The sequence below is a fragment of the Equus przewalskii genome, chromosome 2, assembly GCF_037783145.1.
Source record: "Equus przewalskii isolate Varuska chromosome 2, EquPr2, whole genome shotgun sequence".
NCBI lineage: Eukaryota > Metazoa > Chordata > Mammalia > Perissodactyla > Equidae > Equus > Equus przewalskii.
In genome coordinates this window covers 37,394,621-37,415,858 of record NC_091832.1, presented here as the reverse complement: position 1 = coordinate 37,415,858, position 21,238 = coordinate 37,394,621, and the positions used below count along the sequence as shown (strand labels likewise).

General features: G+C 57.3%; 1 protein-coding gene across 1 annotated transcript; it reads left to right on the top strand.

Moving 5' to 3' along the window:
- Positions 1 to 4,228: 4,228 nt before the first annotated feature.
- On the top strand, positions 4,229 to 20,991 carry EFHD2 (EF-hand domain family member D2). The gene is made up of 4 exons (XM_070602708.1): positions 4,229 to 4,612; positions 16,865 to 17,012; positions 18,125 to 18,259; positions 19,278 to 20,991. Exons 1-4 carry the CDS (start codon positions 4,311 to 4,313, stop codon positions 19,407 to 19,409), a joined length of 717 nt encoding a protein of 238 aa, XP_070458809.1. The 5' UTR covers positions 4,229 to 4,310; the 3' UTR covers positions 19,410 to 20,991.
- Positions 20,992 to 21,238: the final 247 nt, after the last annotated feature.

Genomic DNA, 21,238 nt, shown 5'->3' with positions numbered 1-21,238 from the left:
GCAACAATTATCTCTCCAGCGTGTACCTCAGGCCAGGCCCCATGCTGGGCACGGAGGAGCCAAAGCTGAACCAGACAGACTGGTCCCCTCCCCCAGGAAGTTGTGTTGCGGGTAGGGTATGTCACATATTTTATTAACAGCCTCCCTGTGGGCTGTCCTAAGTGCCAAGTCCCAGGCAGAGGAGGGTTTAGCAGGAAGAGCTGTAGCCCCTCCCAGTCTCCCAGTGTGGGGGCCCACAAATCTCGCTCTTCAAACTGGGTAGTCCTGCTCCTTGGCGCCACTCTTGCGCATGACCACAAGACTTCCAGGACCAGAGCCCGGTGCCCAGCACACTTAATAAATATGTCTTGATTGCCTGGACGTAGGCACATACTGCTTTCATAGCATAGTATAAAAATCGGAACCAGCTGCCTATATTATTGCCATCTTTGGAAGGAGTCCAGGAGATGAGGCATCGCTGGGGTTTAAGCCACAAGGTACACACACACACGTACTCTTTGAGAGTTTAAAACAGGACTAATACTCAGGCTTGCCGGGTGTTAAACTTGGACCCTGAGCTGCCTGGGACTTGACAGAAGCAGAAAACACACTCAGCTTTTCTTTGGCTGGCTGGCCCAGCTGGACATATGCAACTAATCTGAAAGATGATTTTGGTTTTCAAGTGGATTCACAGCATCCACGATAACCACAAAAAGAGAGCTCCACAGACAGACAGGTTGCTCAGGGCCTGTAAATGGGTCTACCTGCAGCTGTTGGCCCATCCTACCCTCTTCCAGCCCTGCTCAGGGATCCCGTAAGCAACTGCCTGACACAGGTCCTTCCCCCCACCGCACCTTTTGCACAGCTTCCAGACTTTGCAGGAGGTGAGAAAACCCAGGCTGTGGCCCCATTCCCTGCTCTCACTCCTCCAATCTCTCCAAATGAGTATTTGGACTGTCTCTGAACCTTGACCTCTGTGCATCTTTCTCAATCAATCAAGGGTTTCCTGGTGACTACGGAGTGCTTGTGATGATTAATTAGTGGGCTGGTATTTGTAAAGTGCTAAGTGAGTGGTGCCGTTTATGAGCCAACTTTTTATCTCCAACGGCCTCCCTAATCCCCTCTCGTTTTCCCAGCATCTCCGGCTGGAGGGACCACCCAGCTGTGTCAGGCTCTGGAATGCTCCTCAAAGTTCATTCCATCTGCCCCTATCGCCCAAGAGTTCCTCCCTACTCCTCTCTGTTTCTCCCCCCTCCTTTGTCAAAGTGCTATTGTTTTTCTTAATATTACCTTACCCCTCCCCACAAGACAGTTATACAAGGAGATGTGGGAGGAAGAAAAGAAACATAAGTCAACGATGACTAAGTCTGCCCCGCTGCCTTGCTGCAGGAATACTGTCAGAATTGGCGCTCACTCCCCCTGCCTCTGTAAAAATCCTTTGCTGAGGGTGTGATTTTTCCTGAAGATCATTCTTTCCACATGACCAAATGCTGTAATGTGTAACCAGTCCAGATCATTTCTCTCTGCCTAAATCCACGCCTGGGGCATGGCACTCAGGGTCATTCCAAAATGATTTCCCCTAATGAACCGGCGACTGGGAGTTCCCAGAAGTTTCACAATTAATCGGTGCTCATCAGTTATCCATGTTTTTCCTCCCTTCGCTATTTCTTTGACTTCTGAAGAAGTGCTTTTCCTGAAGGCCAATGACCTCAGAAGGAAAAAGTTCAAATAAAATGCAGCCCCCAGCATGCATCTCTGACTTTAGATCAACAGATCAACAGCTGCGTTTAGAGGCAGGGCCCAGGCCCAAGGTCTCCAAAGTGGGGCAGAGCCCTGGGCAGCTTAAGGTCTCATCCTGTAGCCACAGAGCCTCAGAGCTCTAAAGCCCTGAGATCCTGTGAGAAAGTCAACCCAGGAGGTGTTAAAAGGGCTTACCCATCCGGGCAGCATTTCCTGAGCTCTGCCTGAGCACAAGAGCAGCAAGGCCTGGCTGTCCTGCTCCCCTTTCAGAAGATGCAATAGGTAAGGAACAAGAATTCCCCCAGCCAGGCATCACGGGGCCCGCCCTGCCTCCTGAGGGTGGTGTCCACACAAGCCAAATGTCTACTGACCGAGGAGTTTCATACAGAGAGCCCATGTGAATAATTCAAACCAACACCCCAGGTTTTTCACATATATTTAAGTTATTTTTTAAGATGGCAAACCCTCACATAATCTCATAACTATTAAAAGTTTGCTCCCATGTCCAACAGATACAAAACATTTCGTAATAAAGGCAGCCCTATTTCATGCAGACCCGTTACAAATCATAGGTTGGGGCAAGTTGAGATTTACTAGATTTTTTGAAAGTAATTAGCTGCTTTGGGAGGAAAACTAAGAATTTGGCAAACCTGAGCTTCTGCAGACAGAACTTTTAAAGCTTTGATCTACACCCTGTCCCTAGTCTTTTGCATTCAATAAAAAACAAACTATTGTCCTTCAGTTGGGCCCTTGAAGGCTGCATATGGGAGACACAGAAACCTGCCTTTTGTAAGTAGCTGGCCCAAACTGCCCAAGACCGACAGAAACTTAATTCTGAGCTTTAAAGAAACAAAATCATGTCATGAAAGCTGAACATCTTCCTTGCACTCAGAAGCAATCTCAAAAATAAGTTATGGAAAATTTCACATTTTCTGAACCCTAGAGTTTTTTTTTTCTCAATTTCATTCTTTTTTCAAATGCCTTTTAAATTAATTCAGCAATATTCTTAAACTATGGCAAGTTCTGTTCTGTGCAAATCACTCTGTAACAGCTTGCTGGCTTTACGTTCTCAAGAGCGCTCCGCCTCCAAAGCATTGGTTTTGTACGCCCTGCATCCATCCTCTCTCCGCACGGTGACTGATGGGAGCGGCTTCTGCATCGGGGTCTTCAGCATCGTCCTAGCATTTTATTTTATTTTATTTTTATTTTTTTAAAGATTGGCACCTGAGCTAACATCTGTTGCCAATCTTCTTTTTCTTCCCCCCAAAGCCCCCCTGGGACATAGTTGTGTATTCTAGTTGTGAGTGCCTCTGGTTGTGGCATGTGGGACACCCCCTCAGCATGGCCTGATGAGCGGTGCCATGTCTGCGCCAGGATCCCAACCGGTGAAACCCTGGGCCACCGAAGCTGAGCGCATGAACTTAACCGCTCGGCCACGGGGCGGCCCCTTGTCCTAGCATTTTAGAGAAAAAGCACAAAACATAGTCTTCCTTCTAGATTAGTGATTCTCCAACTTCAGAAAGCAGAATTCCGCTGGATGCCTGTTAAAATGCAGATTTCTGGAAATCCACTCCAAAGTTTTGCGTGTCTGGATTGGAGCCTGAGAATCCGCATTATTACCCAGCCCTCCCCGCCCCCCACCCCGTGGTTCTGATGCAGGAGGTCCACGGCTTTGCAGTTTTAAGGTGACAGACCAGACCACAGAGAGCAGTCCTCTCTGCTTCTTCCCGAAGCCCCATCCACGGGCCTTGGGGGAGGGCATCTCTCCTCCGGGGTCCCCACAGACACGGCAGCATCAAGATCTCCCTGCCAGTTCCCATAAAGCAGAGTCACAGGCGACGACCGTGGCCCGGCAGCTATTCTGCCAAGTCATCCGTGTGATGTGCTGGCCCAAGGGGACGGGACCAGCCTCTTCCCCCTTTCGTTCTCCCCCTGTCTCCGAGGACCGTTCAGGGCTGAGGCCCAGCCTCATCTCCTTCTCAGCTGCTGGTCCATCCTTTTCCAAAAGATGCAGCAGCTCCAGCTGCGCTTAAATCTAAACGGGGATTCCTGCTCACCGGGTCCACCTTGTTCAATACCCCTGCAACCCTCACTGAGAACGCCAGTGTGTAACATCGAGTCGTCTCCATGGCAACCGACAGGGTGTCACAGACACAGGATTACGCCTTCATGGCGTGGGGATTCCGGAGAAGGCGTTGGGGGCGGCGCCCCCTGAGCCCCTGACCCACATCCAAACTGCAGGGGAAGAGTCCCTCTTCCCGCCTCGGTCCCCAAACCCCAGCCCGACCTCTCCTGCTCAGCTGGCACAGTGAGGACGGCGAGGGGGATGCACTTTTACAGAGCCCCCCAAGCTCACGCGGGGGAGAGCGGCGGGCTCGGCGCTCCCAGCACACTTGGGCCCGGGCGGTGGAGACCAAGCCCGCGCGGGCGCGGGGGCGGGGAGCGGGCGGGCCCCGCGAGGGGCGTAAGTCCCACCTTCGGGGGCGGTGCCTGGCGCCGGGGAGTGTCAGGAAGAGGAAGAGCGCGGCCAGAGGCGGTGCGGGCGCGCGGCGAGCAGGGGCCGAGCCGAGGCGAGCGCCGCGCGGGCCACCATGGCCACGGACGAGCTGGCCAGCAAGCTGAGCCGGCGGCTGCAGATGGAGGGCGAGGGCGGCGGCGAGGCCCCGGAGCAGCCCGGGCTGAACGGGGCGGCGGCGGCGGCGGCGCCCGACGAGGCGGCCGAGGCGCTGGGCAGCGCGGACGGGGAGCTGAGCGCCAAGCTGCTGCGGCGCGCCGACCTCAACCAGGGCATCGGCGAGCCCCAGTCGCCCAGCCGCCGCGTCTTCAACCCCTACACCGAGTTCAAGGAGTTCTCCAGGAAGCAGATCAAGGACATGGAGAAGATGTTCAAGCAGTGAGTGCCCGCCCGACCCGGCCCCCCACCCACCCCGCGAGCCGGCCTCGGGCCCCCGACCCTCGACCCCGCGCCGCCCCGGGACACTTGCCGCCAGCCGGGCGCCCCTGAACCCCGACACGCCAGGGGTGGGGACCCCGCGGCCCCTTCCAGATAATCACGAGGCTCCAGGACCTCCTCCCCACCAGGCATGTGGGTCTGGGAACCCCCGGCCCCTGGCACGCCACCCCTCCTCGTGGTGATGCTGCCCCCACCCAATACACCATACCGCGCACACGGAGTGGGGGACCCCGCGGGTCCTTCCAGATAATCACGAGTCCCCAAGAGCCTCCACCGCCCCCGTACACATGGGTCTGGAGACTCTGGGTCTCTGGCCTATTAGTGACGCTTCCCCCACCATCCTACCCCCCCCCCCCCCCCCGTACACTGAGATTGAGGACCCCGTGGCCTCCCTTTCTCGCTCCCCAGTTACTCCAGTTCCCCGCCCCCACCCCAACACGCTGGTCAGAAACACCCACCCCCCGGCCCCTCAACAAAGGTGCCCATTCCCTCCACCCAGGCCGCACCTCCTCCTTTCATTGGGGTCCTTTCATTTCCTCTCCTTATCTCAGATCCCGCTCAACACAGGTTCTGGGCAGGGACCCCCACCCGCTCTTCCCCTGCAGTTAATCAGCATCTGCTAGCAAACTGTGGTCAAAGACCCTTGAGCCTCTCCTACTCCTACCCTCATCCACTCTGTTAGTCAGGACCCCAATCCTGGACCCTCAGGTGGTCTCCCTACGAGGGACCTTCCGTCCCTATCCCCCGACTCTGCGGGTATGTACATCCCCCCCTCTTCTTGAGGGCTGAGCCCCCTCCTCCCTCCACACACTGTCCGTCCCTCCCATTGTCCTTCCCACCCCCCTGCACCCTGCAGCTTTGCAGTCACTGGCCCCCTGCTTTCTGTCAAAAGGCCCCCATCTCTCCCCCCTTCTCCCACTGGGTGCCCCCTTCCCTCCCCACACAGGGTCCCCGACACCCCACACCTTCCTATCTGACTTGCCTGGTTGTTTCATTCCTACCCTTTACTCCATATAATTCCACACACTGCCCTCAGCAGGTTAGACCGTCACCCCCCGGCCTGTGGGCTCAGCCCTCCTCCCCCCCCCAAAATTAAAATCTCTGTGAAGGGACCAGAGAGAAAGGCCTCCCAGTCCCCTTCTGGTCCCTCTCTGGGTCCACTCAGTTGGGATTGAGATGGTCAGCCAGCCCCCCTCCCTTTGGGACACTGCCCCACTTCCTGTTGCCCATCCCCTGCCCCGGGCTCCTGGAGGGGGAGCGGCCCAGGAGTATGGCCTGGAGTGGATCTGGAAGGGGCTAGAACCATCCTGAGGCCCAGTCTTGGGTCGGGGAGTGAGGAGGTCTTGTTCCCCCTGGGACAGGCAGCCCAAGGCTGATGGAGAGGTGCCGGCCCCACCTTGGCTGGGTCAGGAGGTCGGGGCAGGTCTGGGCTGTGTGTCCAGGGGGCGAGCAGGAAGCCCAGGAAGGGGGTGTTTTGCAACCCCACAGCTTGAGAAAGGTGCTTTCCCACTTCCCTCTGCCTGTGGAGCGGCCGCTTCTGCATTCGGCCCCAGCACAGGGGAAGAGGTTTTTGGTTCTCGGACCTGGGGAGGGCTGGGGGCCCCATTCTTTTCCAAGAATCACCCTGTGGGGGGAACTGAGTCTTTACCTACCCTGGGCGTCTGCATGGAGTCCTTGAGCCCTGAGGAGCCTGTCTCTTTGACACCAGGGTCTTGGTCGGGAGTTCTTCTAAAGTTTCTTCCAAGCCAGAGGCTGGTGCCGTCAGGAGAGCAGAATCTCCAGGATTCCAGCCCGCATGGCTGGAAAGCTCAGGCCTGGGTACAGCCTTGCTGCCTGGAACTTCCTTGTAGAGCCGGCCCTGGGGGAGGGCAGGGGAGACGATCCCAGCCTTGATAGTGCAAGGCACTAAGGAACTCCTTAGTGGCTTCCTCCCAGCATCCCCGTGACATAGAACCATAGTCATCACCATGGCACAGTTGGGCAGTCTGGGCACAGAGAAGTTCAGTAACTTGCCAAGACCACACAGCTAGGAAATGATGGAGCCAGGATCTGAACCCAGGTCCGTGACTCTAAATCTTCCCTTCTGGGTTTCCTGTCACGGACATCTGTTTCCACATGGGAAACGCGCTCCTCCCACACCCCCTTCCGTGCTCATGGCTGGTTTTCTGCCTCGTGGACCCACTGCCAGCCCACATCTTCTTTCTCTCAGAGTCCTCCTTCTCTTGGGCTTCCACAGCATCCCTACCCCCTGCCAAAAAAAAAAAAAAAAAACGATGGAGCTGTTTGTTTGGGAGAACACAGACCCCCTGACGAGCAGGGCCTTGGGAGGCTGTGGCTCAACTGGAAGGGGCGCATGGCTGGAGGAGTGGTCTTGAAGCTGCGCTTGCTGAGCACTCTCACTTTTTACAGAGGCATTTTTGGTGTTAGTTTGACGAGGGGTACTTTGATGAAGCCTCGGAGGAGCTGAACCCCTTCAAGTCATCTCTTTGCACCACTCCTGCTTGCTGGGGCGTCTGCAGGGGTGAGGGGGGCAGGAAGGGGCCAGGGAGCTAGACTTCTAGGGAAGGAAGTGCTGCCCGCCGGGGGCCCTGGCGAGGATGGAAAGCTCCAGATTTTGTATTCAAGGAAACAAGGCTTCACTGTGCCAGCCCAGCCCAGCCCAGCCGACTCCCGGCTGTGAACAACCAACAGACAGGCTCTCACGGAGGACAAAACCCTCGTTCTGCTTCTGCTGTCCGAGTGGGGCTGCAGCCTCCTGGGTCCAAGCAGGGCCGAGGATCACAGCCAGGGCTCTGCTGAGAGACTCCTGCCCTGGTCCCCAGCTCCCTGGCAGGGAGGAGGGGAGGCCAGCCCCCCCGGGGGCAACCCATCCACCAGAGCCGATGGGGAGAGGTCAGAGGCATCTGGGAGTTGGCCTTTCCTTGGAGGCCAGGAGCTAGGAAGCCTGGGCTTCTATCCTGGCTCTGCCACTGCATTACCCAATCTGCCTGCCGTCTCTGGGCCTCAGTCTTCCCATCTGTAAAAGGAGCAGGCTATATCTGATGATTCCTAAAGTTTGATTCAGCAATGACCCCTTATTTCTGAGGGGTCCTGAATCCTTCTGGATGGCAGAACTGCCTTCCAGAGTCTTCTGGTTCCTCCATTCGGTGTTCATCAGCACTTACTTCCTGAGGATGGGGATGGCAGGAGGAGAGAGGGGAGAGAGGGAAGACAGACGATCTCTTCACCATCACTGACCTCACACTGCAGCTGGGCAGTTTCCAGCTAGGAGAGACCTGGAGGGTCAGACTCCAGCCTTCTCCCCATTTTACAGAAGAGGAAACTGAGACGCAGAAGGGTGCAGTGACTTGCTTACGTGCCCGGGGAGGTTTTCATTGGCTGAACCAGAGCATCCTTGCGTGTACAGTGGGGATAGTGGGCCCCACTCCGGGGCTGGGCTGGGAGGAGGTGAGCTCTGGCACTGTGCCGGGCACCTGGGGACACCGCATCAGTGGACCCTGGACTCTTTGTTCTCCCACCCTGTGTGGCTTCAGGCTGCACCCCTCCCTCTCATCCCACCCTCTCCCCACCTCTCTCTGCCCGTTCATCCAGGCCTGTCTCTGGGACCCTCCAGGCAAGGGGGGAATGCTGTGGTCCCAGAGACCCTCAAGGGCTCAAGGCTCAAGGCCGGCAACAGCCCTCGTGGGGCTCTGCGGGGTTTTGTAAGCCGACACCTGCCCGAGAGGTAGGCAGCCGTGTAATTTGGAACCTGCCAAGGAATCTGAGGAAGATGCCCCAGTTCCCTGCTTTGCTCAGCCTGTCCCCAGCCATGTCGCCTCATGACCCCTTGCATCAGAGAGGCAGGCTTCCCTCTCCTTCTGGACGCCTCCTCCCTCCCCAGGCCTCTCCCCTCCTCTCCACCTGCTCCACCTTCCAGGTGTCTGCTCAGGGCCTCCCTGCTCACAGCACCTCCCCCAGAGTCCTTCCTGGGAGGCAGTACGGTGCAGTGGTTAAGGGCACGGCCTTGGGAGTCTGCGGCCCTGGGCTTGAATCCCAGCTGTGGGCCCTGGGGCAAGGCACTTAAACCTTCCCAGAGCAGGGAGAATAACAGCACCCACCTCACAGGGTTGTTAGGAAGTGCTTAACTCAGTGCTTGGCACAATTTGAGTACTTACTAAGTCCTGCGGCCCTGGGGTGGGTTGTCTGGGCTGGCAGGGAGGCAGCAGCACGGAAGCCCTGGCTGCCTCCGCTTATCCTCCGGGGAGCTGCCGGCCTGGCACGACCCTCTTACTTTGAGCCAGACCAGCGGACACAGCATGAGAACCCTCCTTTGCTCCTGCTGCCAGGCACTCTGATTGACAGCTACGTACAGCTTTGATCAATAACAAAAATGGGGAAATGAATTCATTATCAGTTAATTACGTGGCAGGCAGGTGGCAGAAAAAAGAGCACACAGCAGGTCTGGAGTGATCTCAACCTGAACTCCAGTCCCGGCAGGCTGAGTCTGGGCGGGCGCTCAGCCTCTCGGAGCCTCGGGCTCCCTTGGGGTGAAGAAGCTACCAGGCAAAGTGCTGAGGATTAGGCTTACACGAGTCCGGAGCCTTGGGAAAGAATCCATCACGTCTGGTCTGTGGGCTATTAAAGACGTAGATGACGTTCTTGAAAAACATGACGTCCACTCAGTTGATCGTTCATCCGACTGATATTTTATTTTCTGCTGAGTGCAAGTTCCAGAGAATTAAGGAAAGAATAAAGTTCCTGCCCTCAAGAGGCTTAAAGTCTCGCAGAGAGCAGCAGTGGAGAGGGGCCTTACAGGGTGGAGAGGATGGGCCCACAGGGCTGGAAGTGAGAGGTTCCATTTCTTTCTTTCGACCATGGGCACTGAAAGTTCCCTTGAGGGCGCCGTGATGATCTCCCTCCACAGCCAGCCCCCTGCCTCCACGCCTTCCCCTTGTTAAATGGAGCCGCCAGGTCTGGTGGTCCCCAAAGGAGCCTATGTGTATTATTTCGGGAATTGAATTGAATTCTCACACCAGCACAGTGAGGTGGTGCTGTCACCATCCCCATTTGCCAGATGAGGAAATGGAGGCTCAAGGAGCTTGAGTCCCTTATCCAAGGTTATAATAAGTGGCAGAGGCGGGATTAGAACCAGGTCGCCTACAGGGAGCTCCAGAGGCCCAGCGAGGGCTGTTCATGGTTGGGAGCAGGGGGTTCTCGGAGCCTCGGGGGAAGCCCTCTGTAGGGGTGGAGAGGGCGGGTCCTTCCACCTGCAGCTGCAGGAGCCTGGCTTCCCCGAGATGCCCCGCCCCTGGGGAGGGAGGATTTCCCAGCCTCACTCCTCGCCCTCTGCTCTTCCTGCTTCCCCTTTGACTCTGAGTCACCTCTCCTCTCCCCCGCCCCCAGGGACTTTTGGTTCCCCATTGCTTTGCACTTTCTTGTCTGCCGTCTCCTCTCCTCCGTGCCCTCCGGGTCCAAGGCTGGGCTTCAGCTCTGAGAGTCCAGGCTCTGGGTGACCAGGCCCTGCTGCCTACGGGGAGGCCCTTTCTGTAAGGCCAGCCCAGCCGGAGGAGGCGGAGTGTCTGCCACCTCAGCAGGGACAGTCCGCACACCCTCCAGCAGCCGAGTTCCCTCTAGCCACCAGCAGCCTTCTCCTTGGCCGACTTCCGCTTTTCAAGGACTGCAGAGAACCAAGGGCTCTGTGCCAGAAAGGTGCAGCTAGAGGAGCCAGGCCCGGGGGTTTCTGGTCTGTGCGGAGGCCCTGCTCAGCCCTTCCCAGCACGCGGCCCTCAGCTGATGGAGAGGGCCTCTGGCGGCCGCTGTAAGATGATCATCTCCCATTTCACACATAGGAAGACTGGGTCTCAGAGAGGTTTACGTGACTCGTCCCAAGTCACGCAGCTAGTAAGGAGTGGAGATGGAATTTGAACTTGAGTCTGTCTGACTCCAAGCCCCTCCTCCCGGGGGACCCAAATAGAGCAGCGTAGCATCCCCCAGGAGCTTGTTAGAAATGCAGATGCTCGGGCCTGCTGGATCAGAATCTGCATTTTAACAAGATCCACCAGGTGTGCACACTGAAGTTTAAGAGGCGCCAGGCCACCCCACGGCCATCTTCCTGCCACTTGCCTAAAGTTGACCTTCAGGAGAAGCGCGTTCCTCAGCCTGAGCGGTAGCAGGTAACAGGCCGAGTGGGGGGAAGATTAAGTTAAATAATAAACACTGGGTTAAATTAGACATTCAGTAAATGTTTGTTGCAATCACTGTTATAACAATAATTACTATTAAGAGCAGGCAGGGCCGGGGGGCAGGGGGACTGGCACGCATCCCACTGCTGATGCTACAAGTGGAGGGAGATGCCCCTCCTGGGCTGGGATTCAGCGTGAGGCGGTTGAACCCGGACTTAGGATGTCCCCAAGCTGTGACAGCCCCCAGCAGATTGCCATCAGCTCCCGCTTGATCCTTGGACTCACTGAAAAGCCACTGGGGAGCCGTGAGCAAGGCACACGGGCGCACACACTCGCATACCCTTTCCTTCGCTGACACAGGGCAAAGGATCAGTGTCAGATTCTGCAGATAGAACTAGAGGAAGTGGTGAGCGGCTGGGCTTTCCCCACATGAGTCAGGCGATCTGGGGTGGGGGCGTGCAGGCACCGATGGCACCGCTGAGTAGTCCTCACTGAGCGTGGGGGCGTTCACCTGCTTGGGGAGGCGGGCAGGGCTAAGCTGGCTGCAACAGCAAGGCTAGAATTTTTCTGTGGTCCAGAACTTTCTGGCTCCAAGGGACCTGCCTTCCGATTTCACACGACAAAGAATACAGGCCCAGGAGCCAGTGGGGCCTCCCCAAACAGGATAGGGGAGGACCAGGTCTGTGCATTTGCTGAGACCAAAGCTAGGTGGGCCTGGGGATCTTCGGTCCATAAACACCACCTTCTCCAGCTGTCTGTCCTCCTGGGCAAAGGGGCCATCAGCAGAGGCCTGGGATGGGAATCAGAAGGGACAGAATTGGCATTCCCTGTGTCCCCGGTCCAGCTGCTCCACCTTCCTGCTGTGGAGCAGTGGTGGTGACAACTCCTCATTCTGCCACCAGACTGCACAGCACAGCTGGCGGGTGCAGAGGGTCATCCATGGGGAGCAACTTTCTAATAGTTCCAAAGCCAGAAGGAGCTGCCTTAGGGAAGCAGTGAGCTGCCCGTCCTCAGAGGTATTCAAGACACCAGGCAGGAAAACTGCTTTGGGAATCAGACCCTCACAAATGGCTAATTGAGGTAGCCTCTGATACCCCTCCCAACCTGAGGTTCTCTGGCACAGGGTCTGGAAGCAACAGGACACAGCATAGTAGTTAAAAGCATGTGTTTTTCATCAGGCCTGGGTTTGGACCCCAGCTGTATTCTTGTCCAGTATGGCCTCGGCCAAGTCGCTTCCTCCCTGAGTCTCGGTCTCCTCATCTGTAATATGGGGATATTTATGCCTGCTTCGTGGGGTTCTTGTGAGGATCTGATGTGAAACCCTTGGCACGGTGCCTGGCCCATGGTAAGTGCTTAGCACAGAGTAGCCACTAATGATAACATTGTTAGGAAATGGGGACAAGCCTGGGGGCAGGGCCAGGGTGTTGATACCGAATGCTGTAGGAGCCAGCCACCGCCCACACCCACGGCTCCTGGGTATCAGAACCCGGGGGAGTAGGAGAGCAGCTGGCTGGGGCCTGCTCAGCCCACAGGGGCAAAGTCGGCCTGGGTAGTGGCCGGCTGCTCCACTTTCAAGGGCGAGTGGGAGGGGATTTTGTCACCAGCATCCAGGGTGGCAGCTGCTGAGCCCTCCGTGTCGAGAACTGTTCGGGGGGAGGCAGGAGGAATGTGGGCACGGCGCCAGGGGCGGCAGCCTCCCTCCAGTGCTGGGAAAAGCACTGAGCTCCCGACCCGGGAGCTTTGTTACCGGTGCTGTGCATGGGATGGTCCCTCCCGGGCAGGTCCCACAACAGCCTCTCAGCCCAGCCTCCCCGAGCCCTGCGTGCTTGAGACTTTGGGATGGTCCACGGGACCAGGAAGAAGGAAAGCTTCCAAGTTTTAGAATCCTGCAGTCCTCTGGCTGTGTGGCCCTGGGCTGGTTTCTGCCCACTCTGGGCCCCAATTTCCCCGCATAACATGAAGCAGATAGATCTTGTGAGCTGACCCTCTTTCTCTGGACACTCTGAGCCACCTGCACCCTCAGTTCTAGCTCAGGGAGAGGGCTGATGGATGAGAGGGTCCCCAAGCCAGGGATATGACTGTTTCCAGCCTTCTTGGAACATCATTCACTCCTATGTTGGTAGTCGTACACCTGCTGGTGGCACAGTGACAGTCTCCCCCTTTGTCACTTCTCTCCCTGCCAGAGGAAGGACAAGAGAGTAATCCAGGGCTGAGGCTCCTCTCTCCCTCTGCCCAGAGAGAGAGCAAAAGGCTCTGTCCTGCCGTCTTTCCACCTCCCCAAGTGTCTGGGTCTTTGAATCAGGCCTAATGTGGGGAATGTAGTGGGACCGTCCAAGGAGGGGAGATGCTGGAGGGACCTCTGGGTCATCCTGTCCACCCCCTGCCTCCAGGCCAGCCTCCAGCAAGCATTTCCTCCCAGCCAGGTCCCATCAGGACTGGTGCCCAGGGGAGAAGCCGTGATACTTTTTATCATTATTATTCTTATTATCGTCACCATTTTTATATTATATATGCGAAGTCCTTAATGTGGTATCTGGCACACAATAGTTCTCAATAGCCACTATTATTATTATAATGAAATTAGCAGGTTTTAAGCACGAACTATGTACTAGGCATTTTATATCCATAATCTTATTTAGTCTTTAATCCTAAAGGTAGATATTAAGAAGAATAACTTATTATTATTAAGTTCTCCTGTATTAATTAAGTGCTTACTGTGGGCTAGGCTCTGTGCCAAGCACCTCCTTGGATTGTCTCTTTTAAGCCCTGCCTCAGTCCTGGGAGGGGTCCTTTGATCCCCATGATGTCAATGGGGAAATTGAGGTTTCTGGGGTCAGGTGTCTTGACCCAGGTCACCCAGTCAGCAGGTGGCAGATCTGGGGTTTGGACCCAGGTCAGTCTCAGCAGAGTTGATGTCAGCACAAACTTTCAAGGTCCTCTTCAGTCAGCTTAACCCTGGAACTCGGCTGATCCAGTGACCCAGAGCCCAGCCACACCCAGGCACATGGTGGATGTCTGCTCCACAGGGGGGTCTTGGGAACAATCCCCTCCAGTGTTGCCTCCTCTGGGGCCCCACCTTCCACCCCAGCACCTGGCACCCTGGCGCCTGGCCTCTCCCTACTCTGTCACCTCCCCTTGGCAATTGATGCATTGGTGCTGCGGCCAGCCCTGGATTGTCCCCCTGGGGGCCGGAGCCCGTCCTAGGTAGAGCCCAGACCCAGTAATTGATTGCCCCTTGATTGATGCAGGCAGCGGTTCAAGCCGCACTTGGAGTTGCAGCCCAGCCAAGCCTGGGAGCTGCCAGAGACCCGGAGATGCAGAGCCCAAGTTTCCGTCCAAGTTTGGACGCTTTATCTGCACTTCCTCTGAAACTGAGCCGCCTCTGGCTGCAGGGGAGCCCCGTACACTGAGCAGTAAATAAAGCAGGGGCTCAGGAGAGGCGGGTGGGGCTGCGGAGAGAGGAGAGTGTAGGAATCGTGGGTTGGGGGGTCTGAGATATCGGACCAGGGCCCTCACCTCTACACTCCTGTCCCCTAATCGGTCACACGGGAAATAACACCAGCCTCTCAGGACTGCTGAGCACAGGTGTTGTAAAGAGAAGATGCCTGGCACATAGTGGGAGCTTAATTACAGTAATGAAACCTCACTGTAGGGTGGCAGCTGCCATCTCTGGAGCCAGCTGCACGTGCCAGGCGCTGTACTGAGCCCTCAGGGTGGCCCGGTGAGAGGGCGCTGTCATCCCAGGCTTCTCGGCCTCAGCGGGAGGCCTCAGGGGCCCAGTCCACCGACCCAGGCGGTCTGCTCCCACCCTGACTTGTCACCCCTGACCGCCACTCTAGCACAAGTCCAGAAAGTGGCAGGGGATTGTCATCCTGAGGGACGCAGAGGAGGGAGGCCATGAGACAGCCCAGGAGGAACTGACTCCCTCCCCAGGCTGCCCAGGCCTGTCACTGAGGGTCCTGCTGCAGCTGCCCAGCCCCTTGCCAGCTGGCACACAGGCTCTGAGGTTGGAGGAGGGGCCTCCACCGAGTCCCCCACAGGGCCCCTCCAGCTCTAAGTGGAGCCTGGACCATGGGACCATACACCGGCCTGGCCCTCCCCAGCCCCACAGCCCTCGACCACATCCTCTCCCATCTGCTTCCGCCCCAGCTGTGGCCACTGCCCACAGGGACCTGTGATCCATCTGCCCTCTCCGGGTGCTCACCCCACGGAGGGGAAGAAGGCCTCAGGACCCTCTGTCCCCTGCAGGGTTCCCAGAGGCTCATCTTCCCTGTGCTGCGTGCGTCACTTCCAATCACTGACTCACTTGCTCGTGAACTATTTATACCCCTCGTGCAAATGCTCCGCTCAGCGCTCCCGGCAGACATCTCTGTTCTGCTGGCAGCCCCAGGACATGTGGAGGGGGGCTGGGCACAGAGCAAATGTGCAGGTTTGTGAGCCCAACACGCATGGAGTGGAAGCCCATCTCTTTCCTTTACTGCTGTGTGACTTGGGCCAGTCCCTTAACCTCTCTGAGCCCCCATTATAAAATAAGGTTATTACGAAGATTAAGTCAAGTCTGTAAAGTTCCTGGCACAAAGATTTCAAAAAGTGGTTGCTATTAGAAGTTCAAAGTCATGTGACACTTCAGTGTAACTAGAGATGGGGAAGGAAACTGGGGAGCCCTGAGGAAGGCACAGGCATGAGATATGTCTTGATGTAAGAACTCCAGGTCTCCAGGACGTAGGTTTCTGGAACTCGGTGCCTCTATGTCACACTGCTGTCCCCACCACTGTCACACAGTCAGCTTAAGTTAGGGGACTGCAGTAGCTTTCTTTAGACTCAGGCCATTTTGCTGTCAGCATTCTCCCCAGCCCACCAGGAGACAGTCAGGCTGGTGATTGGTTAGCTGATAAGAGGGCCGGGTAGTGAGGCTGGCCTGGTGGCACAGCGGTTAAGTTCGAATGTTCCACTTCGGTGACCTGGGGTTCACCGGTTCAAGATCCCAGGTGCGGACATGGCACCACTTGGCAGGCCATGCTGTGGTAGGCCTCCCACATATAAAGTAGAGGAAGATGGGCACAGATGTTAGCTCAGGGCCAATCTTCCTCAGCAAAAAGAGGAGGATTGGCGGCAGTTAGCTCAGGGCTAATCTTCCTAAAAAAAAAAAAAAAAAAAGAGGCCGGCTGGGCTGTGTGCACAAGGCCACATCTGCCGTGCTGGGTGCTCCAGGCACCAGCAGCACCTCCCCAGTGGGCGACGGGGCCTGGAAGCCATCTCTGACCCAAGCTCTTACCACAAGGAGGCTGGTCGAGAGGGACATTTAGACTCTGCTCCCCACCCCATCCCTGTCCCTGCGGGGCCCTTGGTGGTAGAAAAAGGAGACCAGAAATGTGCAGAGCAGAGACACTGGTCACCCAATCATTATTCCAGGCCTTTCCAGCCCCCGAGCCGTATCCCCACCGTTCACTGCAGGCACCCTGCACAGCCTGTTCCCTGAATATGCCCCGGGCCGCCTCCCAATCGGCCTCCCTTGTGTGACCTCTGGCCCTGCCCTGTGACACCTGGTACCTTCTGCCTCCCTCCTGGGTGGGGAAAGAGAATAGAGGAGAGATGGGACCAAGATGTCTCTCGAGCGCCAGTGGACGTTCCGGTGTGCCAGCTGGTCCTGGAGATGATCAGAGATGCTAACCCTTCCAATCCATAGCCCTGTGGTATTGTGAATTCTTTCTCTCTGCTTGTAGGTGTCACATTCAGTACAGGAAGGCTGTGGTTTCATTTCCTTGTGTAGCAGACTTGTCCAAAAGTTAGTACTGCTCAACACGTAGGAGGCCCTGTAGTGAGCTCACATCATCAGAGGTAACCACGTTGTAGCTGGGCCACAAATCAGGACTTCACCTGGGCCAAGATCTCTTCCAGCTGTGAAAGAGTGACATGTTGATGAGAGGTGCCCTCTGAGCCCCGGGCTCCTTGCCCTCCAGCTTGGGACTGCTCTGACTGCTCAAGTATGAGGTGTCAGGATGTCCTTAGGCCTCTCTCTCTGCGCCCACAGGTACGATGCCGGCCGGGATGGCTTCATCGACCTGATGGAGCTAAAGCTCATGATGGAGAAACTCGGAGCTCCCCAGACCCACCTGGGCCTGAAAAACATGATCAAGGAGGTGGATGAAGACTTTGACAGCAAGCTCAGCTTCCGGGAGGTAAGCCCTGTCCCCCGGGGGGGGACACCTGAGGGCTTGGTGGCACGGAGAGCCTAACCCCCTTTTGTCACTGGGCGACACTGTCCTTGCGCAGCCACTGTTGAATGGCTGACAGTTGGCTGAGGCTTCAGCAGGATCCTGGAGCAGGCCTGGGGGTTCTGAGATGCCTTACATGAGAAGGCGGGGCATCTGTCCCTTCATGTAGTGAGCACTTACTGAGTGACTTCTGTGTACCTGATGCTGCGTGGGCTCTGGGAGCACAGGGAAGGGCCCTGGAGTTAGAGGGGGAGACACGTGAAGAGTGAACTAACAGGGTGCTATGATTCAGGGGAAGGGGGGACAGACGGAGGGGGTGGCGTGTGCTGTGGGTCCAAGAGGACTGGGCACTGGGCTGGGTGGCTTCGCTCCGGATCTCACCCAGGCCTCGCTGTGACGCAGGAACCGTTAGCAAGCCTGGTTACAGAGGAGGAAACGGAAGCTCAAAGCCAGATAGCACTGGGACTGGACCCCAGGCGGCAAAGGGTTAAATGCCAGGGTCCAGGCTCAGAGCCTAGAGGAGGTGGGGCAAGAGAACGGTGGGCGGGGCGCCTGGAAGAGGAGAGTCCCAGGGAGGAAGGGGTGGGCAGTACCGGATGATGGTTTGGAGTCAGGACTCGGGTTCAAATCTTTCTTCCATCACTTCCTGGTGCTGAGATTTGGGGCAGGTGTTCTCTTGTGTCTGAACCTTCTGTAAAATGGGCCTAATCGTGTACCCTTAGGACTCAGTAACTGCGATTAGAGCGGATTAGTTGGGGGAACAGTGGAGACAAAGATAAGAGGCTCTTGATGGGAGCGAGCATGGGCGGAGCAGGCCTGCAGGAGCCCTGGGCCCTGGAGGGCAGGAGAGGGCTCAGATGGGCAAACTGAGGCCCAGAGTCGGGGGGGGGGGGTGGGTCACACCGGCCTGTGCAGGGACACAGAGCACGGAGGGGCGAGAACCCAGACCTCTGGCTCCCAGTCCTGTGAGCGCGCCTCTTTTTTCTCCAGAAGGCCCAAGGCTGGGCCTGGGTGTGGCCAGGAACTTCGGCCCCTTCCCGCTCTCCCTGACCCCACGTGCTTTTCTCCCTGCGCAGTTCCTCCTCATTTTCCGCAAGGCGGCGGCTGGGGAGCTGCAGGAGGACAGCGGGCTGCACGTGCTGGCACGCCTCTCCGAGATCGATGTCTCCACTGAGGGCGTCAAGGGGGCCAAGAGCTTCTTTGAGGCCAAGGTGAGGACAGGAGGATGTGTGGAACCCGGGGTGCAGGGTGCCCTGACCCTGGCTCGAAGATGGGGTGGCCAGGCTATAACAGGACCCTGGGTTAGCTCCAGGGTCACAGCTTCCCCTTCCGGTCCCTGCTGAGGCTGCAGACAGGAGACGGGGAGCTGACGGCCGGGCCTGGCTGGGCAAGGCCCACTGCGTGCACTCCTGGCTTCTGTCACCTCCCATCCAGGCTGTGATCTTTTCCAGCTTCCTCTTTCTCTCCCGGCCCCAGGGGTGGGTGAGGGGTGTGTACTGTTGAAGAGGGGACAGGGACCACTGTGAGCTGCTCCTGGCACACACAGCCACCACCCTAAAGGACTGGGCCATAAAAGGTGGGCCCAGGAGAGAGCAGAGCAGGCCCAGAAACATAGCGCTGGCTCCCAGGGCCTCTCGGAGACACCAGCCCCGCCAGCCCCAGCCTGGAGGGAGTGTGACAGGCCCCAGAGGCCACCTTCCCTTCCAGCACACACTTAGATGGAGGGGACATGTATGGCCCCTGGGTCCTGCCTTTCCTTGTTTCTCCCTCTTCCCATGTTAGCTAAGAACCTTCCTTCTCAAGGCCACTCCCGCCTCCCTCTGGGCTTCTAGGGTGGATGGGATGTTTCAGGGTTCATCAGTGGGACCAGGTTGCAGTTGGGCTCCCCAGGACGGGAAACAGGATGAGGATAGCAACATCAGAAGCTCCCACAGATAGGACCCATGCTATGCAGCCGCCAATGAATGTGCGTTCTCTCTTTTAATTCTCCCAACGAATCCATGAGGTCAGAGTTATTGAGCACCAGGCTCTAAATGGAGAAACTGAGGCTCAGAGAAGTGAATGAAGTGCCTGGCCCAGGCCAGAGCTAGCGAGAGGTAGAGCCATGCGTGTGTTGATGGGAGCAGCACAGGAGAACCGCAGGCCAGAAGGGACCCCAGAGAAAGCCCGCTGTGGAGGCGCAGGGACCCCCCCACCCGGCCCTGACCCCCTTAACCCCCGCCACCCCAGGTCCAGGCCATCAACGAGTCCAGCCGCTTTGAGGAGGAGATCAAGGCGGAGCAGGAGGAGAGGAAGAAGCAGGCGGAGGAGATGAAGCAGCGGAAAGCGGCCTTCAAGGAGCTGCAGTCCACCTTCAAGTAGCGAGGCGCTGGCCCCGACCGCAGGGCCCTGGCTCCGGCGCCCCGGCAGCCGGCGTCCGCGGCTCTGTCTGAAGGGACCACACTGAAAACCTAAACTATCTGTGAACGGAGCCAGTCGAGGGGTCTCCCAGAGGGGTCCAGCCTCTCCCCGCTCCTTTCTGCTGTCCTCGAGGCCGCAACACCGGCGCTGGCTCCCTGCCTGGCCCGGTCCCCCTGGCGATTCCCGTGTCTCTCGCACCCCCGGCTGCCCACCACCTCCTCCAGCGCTGCTTGCTGCTCCGAGCCCGGCTCCTGGCCCTAGGGCTCTCCCTGCCCCGTGTGCCTGCCCCCTGTGCCTCTCCCTTTTCACCTCCTGCCCCGCCCAGAGGCCACCTGCCCTTAACCAGCAGGCCGCACTGCCCCTGGGGCCTTCTGAGTCCCTTCCTAGACTGGGGGAGCGACAGATGGCAAGAATTGTGGCCGGCTCCGTAGAGCTGGACCTAAGGAGCTGATGAGAGGCACGAGGGCCCCCGCCCCCACACCTGTTCCTCCAGCCCTGCCTCCTCTCTCTGCTGGAGTCACGGCGGGAGGCTTCCATCTTGGCAAAGGGACCCAGGCCCCTGGCGCCCTGTGCTGACTTGGAGACCCCAGCTCTCTGGGGCCCAGCGAGGCAGGGGGAGGGGGCAGCTGTGCCAATCTACCTCACGCGCTCACCCTCTGCTGGCCATGCCATGGATTGTGGGCTGGGAAGGTTCTGGGGGCAGAAACCACCTCTCCCTAGTCCCCCCAGCACGGCCTGAGGGTCCCAGGGGCTCTGGAGAGAGCAGGGTGGGGAGGGCCTGGCCCCTTCATAGGGAAGGAAAGCAGCGCCCGTCTCCACTCTCCAGGAGGCATCCAAGAAGTGCTTTAAGCGGTTTGCATGGACCCGGCAGTGGTGAGCAGGGGGCCTCGCTCGGCCCTGTCACGCCCTCCTTCCCCGAGTGATGTTCACCGCCTTGTCACCAGCGACAGGACCTGTCCCCTCACACCCACCCCCTGAGGAAGCATGGGGACCCCAGCCCACCCTGTGCCCATCTCCAGACGGGCCTCAGCCATGCCTGTGCCACCGCCCAGTCCTGCGCAGCTCCCGATGTGCTCACTCACGCGTGTGCGTGTCTGTGTGTGTGTGTCTGTGTCCGTCGCTGTGTCGTGAAACCGTGCCCGTCACCCAGTCCAAACGAGTGAACGGCCATCGAAGCCACAGTTATGCAACTTTCAGTGTGTGTCGTGACAGTGTCACTGCTTTTTAAACTCGATAACTCTTTATTTTAGTAAAATGCCCCCAAAGTCCGTGAAACTCCCATTGGACTTGCAGAGGGTTTATTTTTTTGCCCTTAGAATCTGCAGATTAGGAGGTGTCGACCCCAGTGCAGCAGCCTTGGCCTGGATTGCGTTTGCCTTAGCAGATATGTTTATACAGATGAATATAAAAAGTTCTTTTTCTTTGGGCTTATTGCTCTTTTTTACCCCCTCCCTTCTCACCCAAGAAAAAAAAAAAGCTACTTCTTCATTCGGTGGTACGATTATTTTTTTTAACTAAAATCAGATAAAATTCTATATTCTTATGTGTGTGTGGTTCTTGTCGGTTGGTGAGGGAGGGGAGGGGCAGGGAAAGGAGGGGACAGGGATGAGGTCACCTGGATGCTGGGGCAGCATTTGCTCAGGTGGCTCCAGTGTCATGTCAGATGCCAGGAAGAAGATGGGACCCTTCCTAATGGGAGAGGTTGAAGTTGATGCCCACCCGCTATGACCAGGCACTAGGCTAAGCTCTTTGCATGTATTAACTCATTTAGTCCTCAAAACCAGCCCATG

Excerpts from the sequence above, each read along its gene's own strand:
- EFHD2 (XM_070602708.1), top strand. The coding sequence starts at position 4,311 with ATGGCCACGGACGAGCTGGCCAGCAAGCTGAGCCGGCGGCTGCAGATG. Across the intron at positions 17,013-18,124 it reads GCAAGCTCAGCTTCCGGGAG|TTCCTCCTCATTTTCCGCAA; the intron begins GTAAGCCCTGTC and ends CTCCCTGCGCAG. Across the intron at positions 18,260-19,277 it reads AGAGCTTCTTTGAGGCCAAG|GTCCAGGCCATCAACGAGTC; the intron begins GTGAGGACAGGA and ends CCGCCACCCCAG.